The sequence below is a fragment of the Pseudomassariella vexata genome, assembly GCF_002105095.1.
Source record: "Pseudomassariella vexata strain CBS 129021 chromosome Unknown BCR38scaffold_5, whole genome shotgun sequence".
Taxonomy (NCBI): Eukaryota; Fungi; Ascomycota; class Sordariomycetes; order Amphisphaeriales; family Pseudomassariaceae; genus Pseudomassariella; species Pseudomassariella vexata.
The window spans coordinates 1085695-1099323 of record NW_024467960.1 but is presented as its reverse complement, the minus strand read 5'-3'; the positions used below and the strand labels follow the sequence as shown (position 1 = coordinate 1099323).

Genomic DNA, 13629 nt, shown 5'->3' with positions numbered 1-13629 from the left:
TATATTGATTATCTGTGCTATATATGTGATACCGAATAGTCAAAAGTATGCATGACTCTACGTAGTTGGCATCGTCTTATCATGGCCATATGGTGATCCAACATTTTATTCAGCTCCATAGAGGCTCAACCATTTGGACCATCCTCGGATGCCACGTTCCGCATCCCAAAATTGGACATTCCCGGATGATGGTCGCCGGTGATTTCGCACATGAAGATGCAAAGTTTTTGTAGAATATCAATTTCCTTCACAAAGGTCGAATCCGTCCGACAACCCATTTCCTGCTGCCAAGTGCAGACTCGCCTCTTCAGATGCATCCCTGCGATATCCGCTTCGAAGTTACAGTAGATCCAAACGTCAGAATCGAGTAGCGAGAGCAATCTACGAATGGCGCAAACCCGAATACAATTGGGTCCCACGCGGCAGCGGCCCATGCTACTGCTGCTTGCCTGTCTCGGTATCTCCCTGGTTCTGTGGAACTACCGCCTTGGCACCAATCTGTATAGTCGGCCCCAGCCCAAGCTCATCGTCCACGAGCCGCCAAGACAGAAGTCAGATGTTGACCTCTCGTCGCCACGCTCTCCCTTCATTGCATGGCCCTTGAAGCGCGTCTGCGCAGAAGCAACGTTTGTGCCCGGCTTAGTCTTCATCTGCGACAACAACAGCGGCGGCCCAGGTAATATCCGCAACTTCATCCTGACCTGTGTCCGCTATGCCATCGAGGCGGGCGCCACGGCTCTCATCTTACCCCGAATCCGCACTCGCTCAGAAGATAATCTCTCGAATATCTTCCGCGACTATGAGCCGTTCGGCTACATGTTCGACGAGGTCCATTTCCGAGCCGGTATGGGCGCCGCTTGTCCGCAAATCAAGATATATGCAGAGCTGGAGAGTGTACCGGGAGTGATTGCCAAGATGGAAAAGGAGAAATTACTGTTGGAAAAGATGGTCGAGATGATTGCCCCGAAAGACTACGGGAATCGAGGGGGCTGTGATCGAAGGGACCCTAATAGGCACACGGATCGATTCGGGCAGTCATTCAGAAAATGGATGAATGAATCAGCAAGTGAACGGGGTTTGGACGCGGTTACTCGGGATAAACCGAGACTTATTCGGCTTAGATGGGGAGTAATCTGGGATTGGCCAATTTACCGGGATGGACAAGACTTTGTGGCGACATATGGAGGCCTGCTAAGAATCAGAGATGATATTCTGGATCTTGGGGGTAGCATTAGTGCCGCTATGCGAAGCTTAGTTGGTTCGAGTAATGCTAACGAATTAGGGGCTGGTAGAGGATTCTTGGGGGTTCATCTGAGGACAGAAAGAGACGCTTTGGAGCAATGGCCCTCTTATGGCAATCAAATCGCTGGTTATATAAGACAGGCGGAGAATCAAGGGTTCCGAGGCGGAGTGGCGTATTTGGCGTCAGGCAACGAGACCGAGGCCCAAAGATTCGCCAAGGATGCTTTAAAGGATGTCGGTTTGCACGTCTATTCCAAGCATGACGTCCTGCAAGGTTCTGATCTGGAGAGGCTGAAGTCTCTAAGCTGGGATCAACAGGCCTTAGTGGATTTCGCGGTTTTGCTTGAATCGGACTATTTCGTTGGGGTGAGTCCTAGCAGTTTCAGTATCAACGTAGCAATGAAGAGACATCTGAAGGGGGATGGAGTATACACAAGGCCGTGGAAAGTCGGTGGTCCCGGAGATGGACGGAGCTGGTTGGTGGGCAGATATGAAAAGTACTGGGAGGACTGGCTGTTCATGTTTGATGGAATGTGGCCTTGAATTAGCTGTTCAGTATCAGAGCAACCATACGAAAGAAAAGTGTAAAGTTCCACAAGACATATCTATCCAGTGGTTGGTACAATGTCTATGGATGCCTGTATCTCATCTTACTTTGACTATCCCATCTGATTCCAACTTAGACGAGTCCACGAAACATTTATGTGACTTGCAGACCATTCGATTAGTATCTCCCCGTCTAGGCTTTCTATGGGTATTGTGTATAGACTCTAATTATATAATCAGCCATCTCCACCAATCAAACCGCCCTGCTCGCGGCATTTCCAAAGGGTAGCCCAGCCCACTGCCGCAATGTACCGTAGAGGGCGCTGCTATCTAACCAAGGCCCAGCAAACGCCTTTGCACTCAGCATGTTCTGTAGCGCAGCTTGCATTGTGGGTAAGAATGCCCCTGACTTCTGAGCAATGTTCAAAGCATGCTTCGCATCCTTGATTGACAGATCAATGGCGAAACCAGGAGGCGGTCCGTCCAGAGGAGGTGCAAAGGAGCCCGTAGTGCATCGTGCCGAGTAGCCCGAGGCTGTCGGACCATACATGTCGGTGACAAACTGATGGAAGATTTCCGTGCCCAGACCGGAGCATTCTGCAAAGGTGTGACACTCGGAGATGAGTTCTTGCATGCCAATGACCATGCAGTTGCTGAAGAAAGTGATTAGTCAACTATCAGAGTGGTCGTGGATAGGGGCGGATCATACCCTGTAATCTTCAATAAGCTTGACCTCTTGACATCAGTGCCAAGCTGCAAAATACTCTTTCCCATAACGCCCACCACCAGCGGCTCGATCGCTTTAGAAGCATCTTCTGGCCCAGCGACTGCAAAGATGAGTTTACCCTGGGCTGCCATTGCACTGGCTCCAAAGACCGGAGAAGCAAGAAACTGAGCTCCAGCCGCCACGAGCTTGTCCGAAGCTGCAGCCGATGTGTCAGGATGCACGGTCGAGCAATCGACAATGATCTTGCCCTTAACATCGCAAGTCAGTGCCTCCTGCACTAGTCCATTAAGTACCTCGTCATTTGAAATCTGAGGACCCTGTTAGCTTCTATCCTGTAAAAGAGGGGCGTAGTTCTCACCATGGTGAAAATAATGTCGCACGACTTAACAAGAGATGTAAAGCCTGCCTCTGGAACGGCGCCGAAATCCTTCAGTTGGTCGCCCTTGGATACAGTTCTGTTGGAGTATTTCAGGGGCTGCCCGCCGGTCGTTTTCAGGTGACTAGCGAGGTTCTTTGCCATGCCGATGCCCATGGACCCGAGGCCATACTATGTAATTATGTCAGCACCATGTTCAGATGAAGGCCACGAAATACCTTACAAAGCCAATAGTTGGTTTTTGGGAATCCATGATGTGACTGTTATGTTCGGGGGGTGGTGTAGAAAGTCGTGGCCGCGGAGAAAATGTAGTTATTATTTCAAGACCAAATTAACATTGCAAGTTTCTTCGTTGTTCAAGTATTTCTTTTATAACAGGACGTGTACCGTCTCTTCATGGCTCATTCAGCTGCAACCAGCGCCGGCATCGGTATTGTACTCTTACAGGAAGAGACCACCAATTGCGGCATTGATAAGCGGAGTGAGATCGGCAGCGGTGGGGCTCCGCTCTATAGCTCGTGCCGCGTCCACTGGAGCACCTAGATAGCAAGACCGGGGCCCACCGAGGAAATTTCTCATGGCTACTTGCGCCTGTCAAAGGAACATGTGGACTTTACTAACTCAGCTTCTTCCTAGAGATAGAACGACTACTTCAAGGCCATCAGGAGTCCGACGATACCTTCATCTCGGCGACTCATATTGGGTTCTCAAGGTGAGTATGTATTCAATGCGAAAATGAGAAGACGGCTTTCCAGGAGAACTTTTGAAGAAGTCATCGCCATTGGATCCGCATCGAAGAAATTTTGTGTTTCGCTTAGCGGGGATTGTATCAAACAGTTCGGTATACATCAAGCAGAAAGGAGACCATACATTCTAAGACTCGAGACTGAATACTACTACCTAGGTCACAAAATAAACTCAATAATTCATGACAGTGCCTATTTTCACAACACTCAAAAGCTAATGACATAATGAGAGGACTACGAAAGGCCTTGTCCTTAAGCAATGTCTGAGCACCTCCGCCGGATTCATTCCGTGGCTATAATATTTGAGATGCTGGTTTTGCAGACTGTCAGCGCTGTCGGCTATATCCAATGACTGCTATCACTATTGCTACTTAAGCCTTGGATACTCTGGATGACCTTTGATGGTGGTATTAATCTTCGGAGGTGTTGGACCAAATTGACCGTCAAAAGACGAGGGACCCACTCGCTGTAGAATGAGGTATTTTTGGTAGTTATAAGGTCTGACACACCCCCTCAGCTTGGAGAGATATCGTCAAGTTGTAGTAGCATCTGACTTATGTCGTTGGTTGGCCTCGTTGGCCGTCGTACATCTTTTCATCTACGGTGTCTGCAGGGTCTTGAACATCTTTTTATTGTCCGCCCCTCTACCTTGAGTATGAATTCTGTAATAAAACTCTTATTTTTTGACGCGGTTTGGCTACGTCTCGAACCATTGCCGATGATCTTATGCGGAATTGGAGGACTGATAATACCGGAGAAAATCTTGCAGTCTTAAGACGCAAACCCGGGCTCATAACTGTTGGACCAAATTGACCGTCAAAAGACGAGGGACCCACTCGTTGTAGAATGAGGTATTTTGGTAGTTATAAGGTCTGACAGGAGGGCCGGCTCCTATATCCTGGCTCTGGAAGAGTGTCAAGATATAAAGTCATCGGACTTATTCCAAGCTATAACAAAGCATAGAGTTGAGTATGTCTCCGATCTCCCCCAGTCTAAAGGAGCGAAGGAGGCTATAAGGGCCTTGAATATAGAAAATATGCCTTCTGGCTGATACACCAGAGTTTTCGTTTCTGAAGTTCTAACAGTTGGCCATGCACCAAGGGTGTAGTGCGCATAGTTCGTCCGTCATCAAGAACTGGGTGTAAGACAGTCGTTGGAGCTCGGATGCTGGTGCTGTCAAACGTAAATAGGGGTTACGCAATGGCATCCAGTATAGATCTATATTGAACCTTTACCCCTATATATGCATTAAGATAGGTAAACAAATAACTCTGATCTGATCAGTGAAATTAGGGCTGACATTGAAGTATAATGGTTACCAACAAAACTCAAATACGTTTTCGAGAGTCGACCTGTTTCATTGCGCTGTCGTTCAGCCCTAGAACGTTGAACATTAAGTATTTCCTGTCAATGTTAATGTTAAAGCTGTCGGTGTTGATACAGAAGCGCCTGTTGCGTGAACATGCCCCTTCATGCCTCGACGAGGCAATATAGCAATATGAGGCATGGACTATTATTCGGGACATGGAGCACATTAAATACGCAATCTATAACATTCCACTGCAAAAGCGTTGTCCACAGTTGGGAAATGAGCACACGGCGAACCTGAGTTCTTCCACGGAGACCGTGTTGCGCGCCGTAGACACGGGCGGGAGCTTAGTAGGGAATAGTCCTTCCCGAGACTTGACCCCTCTAGATCGCTCGAGCAATAGGGACAATGAACAGATTTTTGGCAGAAGATACATCGGCTAGTGGAAGGATCAGCTTCAGGGTAGCTTGCATTTAGTTAGCTCATACACCGCCCCATTTTCGTTTGGGGGCACCCACAACAAGCAGCTCTCAGGTATCGGTTGATTTCCAGCTTTTCCAAGAGCTTACAAAAGGAACTATAAAAAGAATGAGCTGAGTCGTTCAAGTTTGGTCCTGTCGGATTAGCTGTGAGTGTATTAGTACTCACTTTCACTTGTAACCCCTGTTTGGGACATTTTGCGGTTTTACACATTGTTTCCATCGGCTCGGTAATAAGCACATAGTGATCATCAGGATCTAACCATCAACAAAGCAGCATAGGCGACCTAAAAATAACCGATTCTTCCAAGGCAGAGTTAGAACGAACAAGGCAACTAGCTACTTCTCCACAGAAGAGCCGTCGTCAGACTGTAGAGCGTATCCGAATGAGATAAGGCATTTACCTAGTAATAAATGACTGACATGAGTCTTGCTTCATTCATACTTGGCATGGCATCAAATTCATAGAGTAATCATTAGTCCGAAGTGACGAATGATCAGATTTTGAATAGAAAATGGAATACCGCTGACTAAGCGGTGACATTCGTACCCGACGAATCCTAAATAACGCACTAAAGACAACGGTACCAGTCACAGCAGCCTTGGTGCAATTCAGTGGGGCCAACGCCGGGCTCTGAAACAAACCCGAGCTTCATCAAGTAGCCTTGGGTCCCCCGTATGATCTGGAACAGTGGAGGCAGTTCACCGGATCAGAGTCGAACTCCCGAGCAATTCGAAATGACCACGTAACCCGGCTTTCCTACACAACATTGGCGCCAGTACCCAATCTACTATGGCAGAAATGTAAGTATTGTTCAGAAAATGAAGACGGGAGTATAAAGAAAAGCAAAACCTCATCTCTTGTAGGAATACTTGCGCAGTGGACGTCACATCCCAGTTTGAAAGGCCAGTAAACATGGGTTCCGTTGATACCACAATTCTTCAAGATAATGTCATTGTGGATGGTGTTCTGCGATATCCCCCAACGGGAATCAAAGTCCTCGTCGTCGGCGCAGGCTTGGGAGGTTTGTTGACGGCCTTGGAGTGCTGGAGAAAGGGACACACGGTCCAAATCCTCGAGAAAGGAGGATGCATCTCAGAAGCTGGTATGATGCACCATCCGTGTTATTCCACCCTTCCGACATTCAGTACAAACTAAAACCCAAACTCTGAACGAAGGCTAATATATGCATCAAGGCGATTTTATCGGCTTGGGACCCAACGTCTATGTGACGATCCGGGAATACCCAACCATGTTCCAAGAATGGAACAAAATCACCTACGACCCCGAAATTGGCGTGTGCTTTCAAGACGGCAGCCTCGCAACGTCTAAGTACAGTTGGGAGCACGAGCTCGAGGGAGTCGCCAAGCACGCCGCCTGGCCCCTGAGAGTCAAGCCGGTCGGGTTTCGGCGAGACATTGCACTTATGTACCTTTCTCAGTGTGAGAGACTGGGCATTCCCATTACATATGGCGTCAACATCATCAAGTACTCCGAGGATCCCGAAAGAGGCATTGCTACTGCGCATGCTGATGATGGCCGACTGTTCACGGGCGATGTCGTGGTCGCGGCAGATGGTATAGGGACTAAGTCCCACGGGATCACCATGGGGAAGCCTGTTCGGGCAACTGATACCGGGTACTGTGCTGATCGAATATGTTATTCCACGAAGCATCTGAAGGATGCCCCGGCATTGAAAGAAATGTTGGCTACTTTGAAAAGGCCGCAGTTGCGTCTATTTACCGGGTAAGTCGTCTATGTTCAGCTGATAAAATCGAGGCTAATCCCTCTAGAACTAAGATACACGCCGTGTTCTTGGTTACCCAGGATCGCGTCTGCGTTCTGATAACGCATAAGGTCAATCTGATAATTGGTGAGATATTTTACGTCGCGTTACTGACCTTATACAGGACGACGGCACCGCCTCCGAGTCATGGGCAGAGAATGTCACTCCGGAACAGGTAGCATCAGCACTACCAGACCAAGACAAATGGGACCCAAAGGTGATCGAAGCTGTCCGAAATACACCCTCGGGCGGTATAGTGCGGTGGAAACTGTGCTGGCGCAACCCTCAACCCAAATGGACTTCAGACAACGGACAGGTTGTGCAGATCGGAGATGCGGCTCATAGCTTACTTCCCACGTCTGGTAACGGTGCGGCTATGGCACTAGAAGACGCCACCTCCCTTGCCGAGTGTCTCAGACTGGGTGGAAAAGCTGATGTAGCTTCAGCGACGAAGGTGCATGAATTATTGAGGTACGCCTTTTCCCTTATCAAGTGACTCCTCGAACTGCAATAAAAGGCGATACTGTGCAGCGTTGACGTACGTCCAACTAACCACCCACCTTTCAGGTATCAACGAACTTCCTTAATCCAGCACATGGGCTTCGTCAACCGACGTGAGATTCATCGGGATACGTCCGAGGTGGTCAAGGGCGGTAGCCGTCCTCTTCATTTCGGCAAATGGATATGGACGCACAACCCCGAGAGGTACGCTGCGGAGAAGTTCGAAGCTGCTCGGGCGCATATTGACAAAGGGGCGCCCTTTGAAAACACTAATTTGCCAGCAGGTCATGTGTTCGAGGATTGGACCATGGAAGAGGAATTGGAGAAAGAGAAAAGTGGTGTCTTCATGCAAGATCTGAAGACAAACGGAGATTGGGGGTTGGTGTAGACCAGGTTGCTAAGCTTTGTCACATGTCTGTGCTGTACTGTAGAAGTCACCTCTCCGATAAATGTAACATAATGTTGCTGTTTTCTTGCTTTGTGTGCCCAACCTCGTGTATGGATAGTTCCCGCCGGAATAGGGTTGTCAAAGATACATTACAAGGAGAGGAACTTGAAGTTCAAGGTTATTCGGTGTGAAATTCTAAGAAAGGAAATATCTGGAAAGCTTAGGTTCGAATGGACTGTGGGATTACAATCACTAGAATAGTGTGTACGGTGTATTTGAGAGGCTTTATCTATGAAAGCTATTGTTTGTACTATGAACATACAAAGGAAAATGAGAACTTGGTATAGAGTTTGTTCCCCGTTCTCATGGCCTATTGGGGCCAGAATAAGGCCAGGATACCAACAGCAGCAAATGCAATACCTAACAAACCCAAATAATTGCTAACATGGACTATATAAGCCTTTGTCACAGATTTTTGGTGTGTGAAGTGGTGTAATATCACAATAGCTTTCTCAGATGTCAAAAGCATAATTCCAAGTCTGCAAATATGCTTGCTTTATTACAGCCTAATGAAGTAAATACCTCTGTAGGCTCCTGTCGTGTAAGGTTGCTACCAACAATGTGCTCAAGCTTGGCGGCCGCAGTAACTTGCCAAGGTCATAGACATGGTACCAGCATCCGACAAAGTGGAGGTACTGACCCCGGGCGAAATAGAACTCGCTCCATCATTCGGCAAGAAGTACTTCCCTGATCTGTAGCCATGGAAGGTTCTCCCTGAAGCGGTGGTGACGTTGAGTTGAACAGCTCTGATACTCTTATTGGTCGAGCCATGCCATTTTGTCCAACGGCAGGAAAATAATGCGATTGCTGTGTATCCTATAACAACGAGGTAAGCAACCGAGGAGGGACATATTCTCGATTGCTTACCAATTTATTACTCCGCCGCGGGGTTCATCAAGAAGGACCATAGCGCCTAACAAAAGTCATTCGGGGTCACCGGCAGTCAAGCCATTGAGACGCCTTTACCAGCCAGTTGGAACTTGCATGTACAGACTTTAGACTAGCTACAGGAGACTAATGCATATGTGGATAAATACAAGCAAAGACTGTGCTCGTTCCTCGCAAGGCCCTTTCTGATGCATCTGCGTATCCAAGTCAAATGTACGAGATAAGCGTGGATTTTCCCAGATTGGCCCGTTCTATCGGCATAGCGTGTAACCGGTGCCGCGTCCTCGGGACGTCGTGGAGCCGCAACCGCCGCGGTGAGACACGGATCGATCCGACATTTTGACGTCGTAAAGAAGCAACCATTGCTGCAAGTGCTGCTATGTTCTTACTGTGCGCTCGAAAAGCCACGGTGCAGACTTCGTGACAGGCGAGTGTGATGCTTGACTCTTGACTGATATCAGGGGACGCAGCCATGTAAGCGAGTCGACGGAGCTTTGCAAATGATTCATGATGGAATAATACAGTGGTATCAATCTGTCGGCCCATGCCCAACAAGTAATCACACGTTACATATTGTTTCCCCCGCTCTCTCGCCAAACATGAGTATCTCCCAGGCTGAAAGAGCTCGAACCACTGCCCAAGCCCAGATGTACCGCCCCATTCTCCGTCCCCGGAGTCGGTACATCGCCGTCTCTTTCCATGTTGCTTTCTGTGGTCGCATTCGCCGACTCCTCCGGGGAAAGCGGCGCTGGTGCGTTCTTGTATATCCATGGCTGTTGCAGAGGCAGCACAAGGCTGGGGTTCTCAAAACTCATCCCCTTCTCTTTATCCTCGTCAATCGTGCTCATGCGCCTGGTGAGCCTGGTTTGGCGCGTGCTTTGCTCTGCGTACTCCCCAGGATTATCCTCGACACCCGAGTCTGTCGCCCGCTTGATGCTTCGAAGGGCAATGAAACGAGTGAGCGGCGTGAATCGTCGGTTGAAATAGTAGCTGTACCAAATTGTTATGATGAGCAGCGGCGCCACAAGAGCCGATGCCGTAAAAGCGAGTTGCAGACTCAGGATACCAGCCATAACGACCTGAAAAACAGCCAGGCCGAAGAGGATGCGGAAGCATATGATACGCCATGCGCCGCCAGTGGCATGTTGCGGTTGGTCCATCGAGTATAACAACTGGTACTTATGTACGAAATATCCAAGCGAGAAGTATACCAGACCCACCAACAGGACAATGTGAGATCCTGGAATGATGCTGTAAACGAGGCATAGGATATAAACCAATAAGGCGGTCGGCAGGTAGAAACCATAGTTGAAGAGAGTTGGTTGGACCATCTCAGCGAAATCCCGTGGTGTTTTGGCACCCATGCGGTAAATCGGATAAAGGGCGACGCCGCCGACTTGCAGGAGTCTGAATGGGAACAGACCCAGACCTTGGAGCAGTATGAAGTTAAGATAGAAGTTGCTCGTTGCTTTGATGGACGTCGCGAGTGATCGCATGAGCAACCTCGCATCATGGAAGGATTCCCGTAAAATGGGCACCATGTTAGTCACCGACCCGAACGCAGCGAAGACAAGGAAGACGTTGAAGAAAGTGAAAAAGAAATTCTTCGATATGACGGAGAGTTCGACGTCGCCTTGGGATATCATTCCTTGCTGGTTCGCCAAGTAATCGTAGAGATACGGAACAGCGACGTTAAGGAGCGAAATGACCGCCACAGGAAGTGCAGTCTGTACGAGGGCCTTTGTGATTTCGTGCCGTAGAAGAGTCGCCGCGAGCGAGGGTGACACCTCCTCAATGGTGCATATGCTCGTGAATGCAGCTAGGGAACCGACCGGTGCAAGCCAGATGATAGTAAGAATGGTGATGAAGATGGTGATGAGCCACGACTGTAATCTGCGCTTGTACGGCGACGCGTACGTGTTTTTCCAAACTACATCAGAGGGTGCTGGGGCTGGCTTGGACAAGAGCTGCCCAGGACGTGGATCCACGACAGCCTGTATCGCCATTTGACATGCAGCAATCGAGTCCATGGTTACGAAGGCTGTCGCGCTTGCCAGATATTCTTTCTTCCTCGCCGACTGGATCCTCTGGTCGATACGGCGCAGTTTCTCCTCATAATGGTCGATTGCGTCGGTTTGACGACTTCGCAACTTTAAAAAGCCGAAGCGAATCCGCGTGGTTGGTCTCGGCCTCTCGACCATGAGGTTCCGAAGGCTGTCCCCCGCAAGCAGGCGACCGTTTTCGGCATCGTTCTCATGGCCATCGTCGGCGGCCGTTCCATCGTCATCCACGTTAGGCGAGGCATGAGTAGCTGCGAGACTGTTTGGTTTCTGCGCCAGATAAACGCTCCACGCTTCTTCGAGTTTCCGGAGAACAGCATCACGTTCTACCATCAACGCATCGATCTCGGCCCAATCTCGACAAAGTGTCACAGAAGTGACATTGCCAATTTCCAGATTCTCGACGAATTCCTTGATCTTCTCCTCGGACCTCAAGTCTTTAGGGATGCCTGTCAATCTGAAGGTACGATCGGTGATGGTGGACTGGGTTCCAAGGTAGTCCTGCCTGACCTTGATGATTTTGAAGGTTTCCGAGTTCATGTAGTATATCGTAAGGAAAGAAAAGAACCAGGTGAAGACGAGGTACGACCACAGATATCTCAAGTCCGTTCCCTCCGACCCCCCTGATTCTTTTCCCTCATCAACGAATGCATGAAGGTTTAAATCATACGGTGTGTATGCCGAGTAGAAGGACGAGTTGCTATCCGGGTCGCTGGGTCGGAGGACGAGGTCACCGACAAATCGGTGGTTGATGGGCCAGAGGACAACGGCTGCGAAAAAGAACATGGCAGTAAACAAGCGTATAGCCATCTTGAAAAAAGATAGGAAGACATAGGCATCAAGGCCGGCAGAAGCAAGCACTTGTTCTTCTGTTATCTTATACAGCGCTGGAATCCACCCAAAGAAGCTGTCGGGGAGGGTGGGAAGGGCGATGAGGGGGGAGTGGTGTCGCTTCCGAGCAGCATAAAGGCTTGGCCATCGTGGTCTCAGGATCTACATGCACGGTGTGTCAGCGCACAGCTCATGGCGGTTGCTTGCGTAGGGTAAACATACACAGAAGGCGATGAAAGCAGAGACGCCGAGAACCAGGGAAATGACGAGCTGAACGTAAACATCTTTGGACCCAGGAACAAGCAGCTTATCCGAGTGCGGGTCACATTTTTTACCCTCGACCAGAACATCCATGTTGTCGATCGGCGGTGCTGGACGCAGGTTAGAGATTAATCTCTCGTAGCCTGACGAGGATTTGAAAGGTCACTTTCTTAACTTTTTTTCTGACCGCCAGAGACGGATGATCAGCATAAATTAAAGCTTGACGAAGCTAAGGTTGTGGCGCTGTAATACTGTGACGTATACTTACGCCACAGCATGCAATTGCAACGGCTGCAGCTGCCCCACTTGGAGAGGTCATGGTTCATGCAAGAGGCAGCCATGTTGGAGTTCGCATGGCGTCCGAGTTCGAACTTGCATAGCACTGGAAAGTTCAACAAACTTTACTATTGATGTTCAAAATTGATTGTCTACCTTATCCCATGGCCACGAGAAATAATCGTCAGCATGCCAAGCCTTCTGTTGGTTTCTTCAGCGACCTATCGTTCTCCCGGGTAGGCATTATCAATGCCAACTACCCGCGGTCAGTGGCTTTACGTATGAATTATATGAGCCTTGGGTCTCGAGCAGCGCTATTCGTGCAGTCTTCGAATGCATTCCCACTATAACCAATAAAACTGATCCTTAGTGAACCCCTGTATTCTTACGCATCATGTGCTTCGTTTGAGATCGCCAATAGTACTCGGTATATCCTGCGCAAATATCAGTATTTCCTTCGATTTCAGAGTATAGATGTGATCTCACTCATCATAATTTTCTTGTTGGTACCACATCAAGGGTGACGCGGAAGACGGGATTGTTGTTTGGCTCCTTAAATTTCTTCCCAGGTACCGCATGTTGGCTCTGTCAGATGGATGTATGCAACCACCAAGTGCTTGTAGGACCTAAGCCATACATATACGGCTATTCGCTCCTCATTTTCTTTGACATGCTTATCAGAAGGAGGTAAGGGGCAATGGCGCTTCTGCTTTTATTGTACCAACACACGTACACACAAACCGTTACTCAAGTATGTGTGTATAATTGGTATTATGGCAAACCTCTGCAGCTAGTGCCATACCCATGCGCATAGTCCAATTATATGCATACTGCCTGCGCGCCAAACCCTGGTCAGGAACAACAATATGGATATATGCTTGTTCCTCTCAGCTAGTCCGTTTTTGGTATGATTATTTGCGGTCTTCTCTTGTTGTCCGAAGAATCCATTTCTCCAAATTTAACATACATGGGTAATTAAGTGTACAATACTACTCAGTGACCGGACTTATATGAATACTTATTGGAAGATCAATCTGAATAATTAAGGGAAGACCCATGGCAAATTGTTCGAAATGTCCACCAACTAGTACGCGGTGACGCCTCTTTCAGACATTGATATATCATGCTAGAATGTCACTGTATTGGTAATCG

The 13629-nt window shown here is 48.6% G+C and overlaps 4 protein-coding genes across 4 annotated transcripts; 2 read left to right on the top strand and 2 right to left on the bottom strand.

Annotated features, from left to right (window-relative positions):
- Positions 1-558: 558 nt before the first annotated feature.
- BCR38DRAFT_310642 (uncharacterized protein) lies at positions 559-1785 on the top strand (the record flags this gene model as incomplete). The annotated part of the gene is made up of 1 exon (XM_040854651.1): positions 559-1785. A coding segment is annotated over one exon (1227 nt), but the record flags the coding sequence as incomplete, so codon positions are not given.
- Positions 1786-1973: 188 nt separating this feature from the next.
- On the bottom strand, positions 1974-3325 carry BCR38DRAFT_465079 (6-phosphogluconate dehydrogenase family protein). Its single transcript, XM_040862688.1, has 4 exons — positions 3115-3325; positions 2874-3062; positions 2498-2823; positions 1974-2441 (listed from the first exon to the last, which is right to left on the bottom strand). The coding sequence occupies exons 1-4, from the start codon at positions 3142-3144 to the stop codon at positions 2042-2044; spliced, it is 945 nt and encodes a 314-aa protein (XP_040717041.1). The 5' UTR covers positions 3145-3325; the 3' UTR covers positions 1974-2041.
- Positions 3326-6341: 3016 nt separating this feature from the next.
- BCR38DRAFT_339070 (monooxygenase) lies at positions 6342-8101 on the top strand (the record flags this gene model as incomplete). Its single annotated transcript, XM_040855674.1, has 5 exons — positions 6342-6531; positions 6623-7172; positions 7220-7283; positions 7337-7683; positions 7780-8101. 5 exons carry the CDS (start codon positions 6342-6344, stop codon positions 8099-8101), a joined length of 1473 nt encoding a protein of 490 aa, XP_040717040.1.
- A 1514-nt stretch (positions 8102-9615) lies between these two features.
- Positions 9616-12294, bottom strand: BCR38DRAFT_456717 (uncharacterized protein; the record flags this gene model as incomplete). Its single annotated transcript, XM_040861951.1, has 2 exons — positions 9616-12102; positions 12163-12294. 2 exons carry the CDS (start codon positions 12292-12294, stop codon positions 9616-9618), a joined length of 2619 nt encoding a protein of 872 aa, XP_040717039.1.
- Between the last annotated feature and the right edge of the window lie 1335 nt (positions 12295-13629).